Genomic DNA, 8,189 nt, shown 5'->3' with positions numbered 1-8,189 from the left:
TTAAAGGCTAAAAGTTACGCGATCATACCTGTCTCAAAACTCAAAAACCGGCCAACTTCGAACTAGGCCTTCCCGACGTCCAAATTCGTCCAACGAGCTACTCCGACGCTCCTTAGGACCTCACCAACACACCTACAAGCTTCAAATGTCCAAAAACTAAGTAAATTAATGTTGCATGAACAGTGCTCAAAACGGACCTCGCGATATCGACGTGAAAACGTCGAAGTTCTTACCTGAAAATGCTATGGTCGTGCTCGCCTCGACCTCACGAGTCGAATGGTGTCCTTAGTTTCCTCGATCCGTGATGGTTTGGGTGGTTTTGGTGTTTGTCCGTACGTATGGTGATAACGGGAAGGAAGAGAGAGGCACGGGGGAGAGAGACAGAGGGAGGGGAAGAGTGTCTGTGTGTGTGAGTGTGTGTGTGTGTGGTCCAACACATGCCACACCACACAAAACAACCCACAACGTGACAAAACAACCTAAGGGCAAAAAGGTAATTTCACGCGTGCGTTTAATAATCCCGGGACGGGATGTCACAGAAGACCTCTTTCAAGTAAGCTATCCTAATTCCATTTATTTAGGAAATGTACCTAATTACTCAAAGATATTTCTTTACACAAATATCTTGGAATATTCTCACCTAGAATACCACATAGGGCCGGCCACCCCTAAACCCTAGAGGGCCGAACCATCTCGTCCATCTCTCCTATAAATATACCCTTTATCTCCAAATTTCAATAAGTTTGAGCTACCCCCTAAAGAGGCTTTTTGCTACCCACAAACACTCAAATACATTATTCTCATACTTTTAACTTTGGCATCGGAGATTCTTCGGCCAAAGCCCCCCTCCCCCCAAATTCATCGTGGGCGCGTGAGGCTTTGGGCCTAAATCTTAGGTGTTATTATTTTGCAGGTACATATTCTTCAATCAAAGGAAGGCGAAAATTTGCATCCACACATGGTTCATTGTCAACATCATCAATATTGTCTTAACTTAACAACCTATTAATAGTTGTTACATTTTATTATAAAAGACATCGGTGATATTACTAGTAGAACTGCTATATATAAGTATATTAATTTTTGACTTAGTTGTATCAATGGTCTCTGAATTTAACCTAGTTTAATTTTATTCCCTGAACTTTCATATTAGTTTCTTTAGTCCTCGAACTTAAATTTAAGTTTGAGGGCTAAAAAAATAAACGGTACAACACATTAAATTCGAGGGCTAAAAAAACTAATATGAAAGTTATGGATTAAAATTAAACTAAAAGTAAAGTCAAAAGATCATTACTACAATTAAACCTTATTTTTGTATTTCTCCAATACGAGACTCTATTATTCAACAACAAAAAAGCATTGAAAAATAATAATAATAATAATAATAATAAAAGCTAATATGTTTGTGGTAGTGAAAAAATATGTGAATCAAAATACCGTGAGGATGATTAGCCTTGGGTCAGGTGACCTGCGTGGACAGATATTAATTTGTCCCAGGTTGAAGTAAAAAAAGGCAGACGGAGGGAAGGACGAGAGAGAAAGGACGAAACCAACTACCAAGTTGACTGGCTAATAATATCCAATCATGTTCATGGAGAGTTGGAGACACGCCTTTCTTGCAGGCTATTGTTGGTTGAGGCTTCAGGAGGGATGAGCTCCTAATAAATCACCCACTGCTATTCCTTTTTATATCTTTTTCTTTTTTAATTCCATCTTCATTTTTCTATTTATTTTTTAAAAATATTTCCCATTTGATATTAATCTTCATTTCATTCATTACATCAATCTTTGATCAGCTTCCTTTAAAACCCAGAAGGAGATTTTCCATCTGGGTTTTGAAGATTTTGATTATCTGGAAGGAAAAAAAAATTTGATTTGAGGGGAAATTGAAAATTTTTGTTTCTTTTGAAGGGAAGATTGAATGGGTTTGAGAGGCATTGATTCTGTGGAGGAGACAATGTGTGGGACGAAATAGGATTTTGTTCGTTAAGGTTTTAACGTTCCTGTCTGTCTTTTGTTGGTTTTCTCGAAGTTGTCGAAATGTTTGACTAATCTGCAGACAATAACGTCCTAATCATATATTTTTGCATTTGTTCTTCGATTAGTGACTCACTAGGAACCAAATAGTGGGATTCTGACCGTTACAACCAATTTGCCTTTTGAGAAACTGTTGTTGGGAGGGTGGTTGTGTCCCGTTTGACAAGATAGCTTCTTTTTCATGTTCTGTCTATATTTTGTGTGTTGTTTATTTGGATGGATTAAGGATCTAATGTCCTACGTTTGAGGAAAATAAGGATTGACTATGTACTACTAGTCATTGTATATCCCCCAGTTGTTGGGTTTGCGATATTTTGAGGGACATGAAATTTCTAAGCGTTATGGGAAATTCATTTGGATGTTCAGCATCCGGGGAGCGGTTAGTTTCAGCAGCAAGAGATGGCGATGTTCAGGAAGCCAAGGCCTTGCTAGAATGTAACCCTCGCCTGGCAAGGTACTCCACTTTCGGTGTACGCAATTCCCCTCTCCATTATTCTGCAGCTCAGGGCCACCATGAGGTATAAATCTAATGAGATTTTGATCTCGTTAAAGTTTAAATTTTTGCTTATCAGATAGGATTGTGATTGTATTTTTTCAATGTGTTTAGATAGTCTCTCTATTGCTTGAGTCTGGAGTTGATATCAATCTGAGGAATTATCGCGGTCAGGTAAAATTATCTCAAATTGTGACATTAGAAGTTTAGCATTTGCCGTAGTCTGTCACTTGATGGATTTGAAAGTCAATTTACGTCTATCAAAAGGTTGAAATTGCGATCTGTATCTTGGTGAACAGACTGCTTTGATGCAAGCTTGCCAACATGGTCACTGGGAGGTTGTTCAGACTTTGATTCTTTCTAAGGCCACAGTAAGATTCTTTTCTTCAAAGACAGTTTTCCAATGTTCTTAAGAAATATAACAAATTTTGGAAAACTGGATTTCAGATTCACAGAGCAGATTATCTGAATGGCGGTACTGCACTCCACCTTGCCGCTTTGAATGGTCATTCTCAATGCATCCGACTCCTCCTGGCTGATTACATTCCCAGCACTGCAGATTTTTGGACTACGTTAAGGAATGCTGCTAGCAATGAAGAATCAATCACAGAGTTTAATCATGAGTACTTCCACTTCCAAGTTTATTTTGCACCCTCTTTTTTTCTTGCCCTATATACTTTACTGATTCCTGTTCCAATCGTGTGCACCAGGGTTTTGTTCCAGATAATTAATAGGCCCGCTGATGGAGGAATCACTGCGCTGCATATGGCAGCACTGAACGGTCACATTGAAAGCATACAACTACTTTTGGATTTAGGGGCTTCTGTTTCTAAGGTGACTGTGCAAGACGGAGCTACAATTGATCTAATAGGTAACTTAATCCATTATTTATCCACTTGCCTTAGGAAATCTACTGAGTTGTATTGTAATTTTGGAACTAGATCGTGCATATAAAGTATATTCCAAATCTTCAGGTGACTTTAGTTGGTGCATTTCCTTTTCTGCTATTGCTTAGAAAGCTATAGCCCAATCATATCTATTCAATTTCGTAATAGTTTGCTTAACTTCTAATTAATGTTGTTGATTATCTTCTTTAAACATTAATGTTTAATTGTTCCTGTCATGCCAACATGATTTTCCAGGTCCAGTCATTCAAATGTATTTCCTAAACCATATTTTGTAACTGATCACTTTGCAGGTGCTGGAAGCACAGCCCTGCATTATGCTGCATGCGGAGGAAATGCGCAATGTTGCCAAGTATGTTCTTAAATCTACACAATAATATACGTTAATTTTGTTACAGTTCATACTGACATTTATGTTTTGCTATCACTAAAATATGTGTTGCCGTTCAGATTTTGATTTCCAGGGGATCCAGTCTGAATGCTGAAAATGCCAATGGGTATGCATCCAGTGCCTGTCACTTTTGATTTGTTTCGAAGTTTGGCATTTTATCTTGTTAGTACATTGACCTGTGTTACATGGATGCAAGTGTGACTGTTGGGTTTGAACTTTAGATCATGCCCAATTACCAAACTCATTTATTTTTCCTTGGTGTGGTGTCAAATTCATTTGTCACCGGAGATGCCAGTCTGCGCCTTTGAGCAATAAGTTAACTATATATAATTCTGACATTATATGGTTATCTGTTTGAATTTCGATAACCACCATCAGAAACCTGTTGGAGTTATCTGTGATCAATTTCACTGTAAGCCTGGGATTAGGTCAGCACCATTGTTCACTTGTACTTAAGGTGACAAGCGGTGTCATTTAGCCAAAGGGCTATTTGCTCTGTTGCTTTTAAGTGCAATTGCTGCAGTGTTCCCTATAATTTCACACATTTTGTCTCTGAGTGATGAAGTGCTTTGATTATGTAACTCTGATTAAGTACCATTGAACATGTAAATGTAGACTATGAAGTCATTAGTTACAGATGCACAGTTTTAAAAATTCATCCATGGGACTGCAAAATTTGGGTCTTACTACCATGAAACTTACTTGAAGTGATATCAGTTGTTTCAGCATGCCTTAATTTTTTATTTTATTTTTTCATTTGCCATGAATTCAATAGAAACCTTTGAAGTTTTCAACTTTGTGTTTTTGTTTGTTTAAAGATGGACTCCCTTGATGGTAGCTCGGTCATGGCATAGAGACTGGCTTGAGGAAAACCTTACCTCCGAGCAAGAAGGCCAGTCGCAGATTATTCCTTCACCATACCTATCTCTTCCCCTTATGAGCATTATGAAGATTGCTAGGTGAGTATATTTTGTTAGATATGTTGACTAAGTTTTTTACCACCCAATTTTTTGTTACATCAGAAGTGGTTGCATTCCAAATTAGTTGTGATTCTGATTTGCTCCATTCAAGAAATCTTCTTGTTTTTTTTTTTTTTTTTTTTTTTTTCTTTTTTTGTCGAAAGTCAAGAAATCTTGTTAAATATAGATAAAAGAAATCTTGCAAAGAATGGAAAACTAAATCACGTGGATGTGTTCAATCTACCTTATCACCTCTCTCTTCCTCCCAAAGATTAAATCATAAAAATAAAATACAATAAAACTAGAGGAGACGTTCTTGTATGGATTGATGAAGCACGTCACAAGTCAACAAATGGTACTGCATCCCACAATTCAAATCGACAGAAATTTTGTGAACTACGACCTGGTAAACAAAATGAGATATCAAATCAAGTTAACTTTTGTGCTGCATGAACCTGTCGTTTTTGCATGTCTAGATTTTTTCTTAACTTCTCATGCATAACTTTTCAATTACAAATGCTTGAAATTTAACATCTGCAGTATTTTCAATTTTGGGTTGCAACCGAAATTTTTATATTTCAGTCAAATAACATCTCTTTTTTATTTTATTTTCTATAAAAGGAGGCGTTTTTCTGCTCTTACTTTGCTTTACCAACCTCCTTTATAAATTCAGTGCTAATACCTGATTATGCAAATGAAAAGCATTGATGTGGTTGAAGCAGAAAATACTTCTATCTTGACATAATAAAATGTGTGGATTTCTTATAAACTTGTCTTCTTATCATTATTCTCTTGTTTTGCTGCCATTACCAGAGAATGTGGATGGAGGAACAATGATTCTTTATCTACGTGCCAAGATCCATGTGTTGTCTGTTTGGAACAACAGTGCACAGTGGCCGCAGAAGGTACATTTCTCTTAAAAGCGCATATTATCACGATTATCTATCTCTGTTAATGTGTACATGACGACTCCACTTGATTTTGTCCATATACAATGGGAAAATTTTTGGATTGTAGAAGTTGATGGTTTCTATTATTCGCGCCTGAACCTTTCCATTTAAAGATTGTTTCTGGGAAGAAAGGGAAATAACAGTGGAGAATGATTGGTGTGGAACCAGCTTCATTTATTTATCCATTGGTGTAGAAATTCAAATATATCCTCACACTTCAAAAGGATTCTCGGTAATGGTTCACAGAGGTAAATTAAATAGGTAACTGGTGAGATAGTGTAGAAATAGCACTTTAGCATCGGTTTTGGCTGAAGAAGATAGATGCATCAAGTGAATGCTCTGCTCGGTCCTCTGTTCCCATATTAGGCACCAAACCGTAATCTAATAAGTTTTGAGGATTAGAATTTGGAAAACAACTTATTCTCAAAGGTATTGAGGAAATTTTTTTCGTTTTAACTGGAAAAGTGTTTGTCCTTCAGCACTCTTGTGTTGTCTCGTCTTGTTCCCGGATAGCTTCTTTAGGCATGTCTCAGTAATCAATTTAATTGGGGACTAAAACTGCTGTCGGAGGCAGAGTTTTGTTCGTCTCCAGTGACTGGTATTTTCTTTTCCTTTTTTTGTTTAGTTTATTTGCAACTGCCCGATAAGGATTTAGTGTTTTAAGGATTTAGGCTTTAGAATTGAAGCCCTAAAGCCTAATGACAAACCTTTAGCCTCAAACAGAACTCAAATATGACTGCGGTTGGCTCAGTAACAAAAATGCGACTGTCCTGCAGTTACAATTGGGCTTTATAAAATCTAAAAGCAATGGCCGGTTCCACAGCTACCAAACCAACTCCGCCTACGGCAGGATTTTGTGGCCCCAAAGTAATTGTGACCAGTTTCTTGGTACCTAAATTAAAAGAAACATGTTTGCTACTGTTATATGATGTAAAATAAAAATAGCATTGAAGGGTGTTTACTGTGCTTAATTTCAAGTATCGAAGTGGAAGAAATGCTGAATGGTTGAACCTCTAAGCATCTGGAGTTCATCTGGAGGCAACTGTGGGGCATTTTATTTAGATGTTTTCAGTTCGGCATTCCATTTACCTATCTGTAGTTTCACATTTCTTTCAACACAGATCGGTTGAAATTTAAGAAGCTGGATCCCTTTTTATTGTTTTAGGAGCACTAGTAAGCTTCATGTATAGGGCTTCACCATTAACACGAAGTCTTATTATCCATATAATGAACAGTGAATCAGTACCAATTATTGTTTGTATACTGAATTTTAAAGAGCCTTGAATTTGGTAGACATGTTATTACTGCTAAATATTCCCCATCTTTAGAAAATTCAGAGTTAGCTGTACAGTAGGTAATATATGAGCCATTTTCAGAGTGGTGTATATTTGATCCATTGTTATATATATTGTCTTTCTCTGAGTCCAAAAAATTTTGCTTCCTATTGGCTTTCTGCATGCTAGATGGTAGAATCATGCATAAATTTGTTGGTTGCCAAATATTAACAATTCTCGTAGTGCAGGTTGCGATCATGAGTTCTGCACAAGGTGTGCCTTGTACCTTTGTTCCACAAACTGCACTTCAACTGTGTCCAATGGCCCCCCGGGCTCAATCGCATGTCCTCTCTGCCGAAATGGCATAGTTTCATTTGTCAAGCTTCGAGGAGCAAGATCAATGGCTAAGGAGAATGCAAGAACAAGTATATCACTATCATTTTGCACATGTTCTTCTGAGGGATCAGATTCCTCCTCATTAACAACCCCATTATACAAGCCTGAGTTTCGTTGCTCCGGAAAATCCCCTCTCGGGTCTTTCCGGTCCCTCAGCTGCCAGAAGTTCCCATCAATCAAGATCAACTACAACCTTTGCATGGGAGCTCCAAATATTAATCCTTGTTTGGTTCCGGTCTCTAGTAGTCGAAAGTTGCGGAACCGTTTGGCCAGATGTTCCAGAACAGGCTTTAGGCGATCGGCTTCTCAACCCGATGGCAGAAGGTCGTGGTTCTCTTCATTCAATTAAAATGTAACAACAGGCTGTGGATGTTGAATGTATTTTGGTCCTTTATTTTTCTTGTATTCTCAGTTCTTTCGAACGTAATTTTTCCCCTTATTTTTGTCCATAATGTGACCCTTAAATCATCTTCAATTTGTGGCGATAGATGGAAGCTACGAAACTGTAAATAAATAAATAAATATATATATATATATTTTTTTTTTTTTTCAAAAGAAATGTTCTGATTCACAAATAAATTGTATTGTGTTTCTCTTTAAAATACTTTGTAATCGATTCACAAAGTTTTGTGCTTATAATTATTATAAATTACTCTGTAAATATTATTTTTGCAAAAAAAATCAATCGAAAATAAGGTCGTTTAGTCAATTAACTTCTTAATGATTTCATTGTACACGACCACTTGTTTTTATATATTTTGATGACTAAACGACCTTATAATTT

At 37.0% G+C, this 8,189-nt stretch overlaps 1 protein-coding gene across 1 annotated transcript; it reads left to right on the top strand.

The window, feature by feature from the left end:
- The first annotated feature begins 1,523 nt into the window (after positions 1–1,523).
- On the top strand, positions 1,524–7,952 carry LOC137737029 (E3 ubiquitin-protein ligase XBAT32). The gene is made up of 10 exons (XM_068476374.1): positions 1,524–2,555; positions 2,645–2,704; positions 2,830–2,901; positions 2,978–3,153; positions 3,241–3,401; positions 3,729–3,787; positions 3,886–3,932; positions 4,645–4,785; positions 5,599–5,690; positions 7,258–7,952. The coding sequence occupies exons 1-10, from the start codon at positions 2,361–2,363 to the stop codon at positions 7,752–7,754; spliced, it is 1,500 nt and encodes a 499-aa protein (XP_068332475.1). The 5' UTR covers positions 1,524–2,360; the 3' UTR covers positions 7,755–7,952.
- Positions 7,953–8,189: the final 237 nt, after the last annotated feature.

This window comes from Pyrus communis, chromosome 6 (genome assembly GCF_963583255.1).
Source record: "Pyrus communis chromosome 6, drPyrComm1.1, whole genome shotgun sequence".
NCBI classification, from domain to species: domain Eukaryota; kingdom Viridiplantae; phylum Streptophyta; class Magnoliopsida; order Rosales; family Rosaceae; genus Pyrus; species Pyrus communis.
This window is presented reverse-complemented; position numbering and strand designations above follow the sequence as displayed.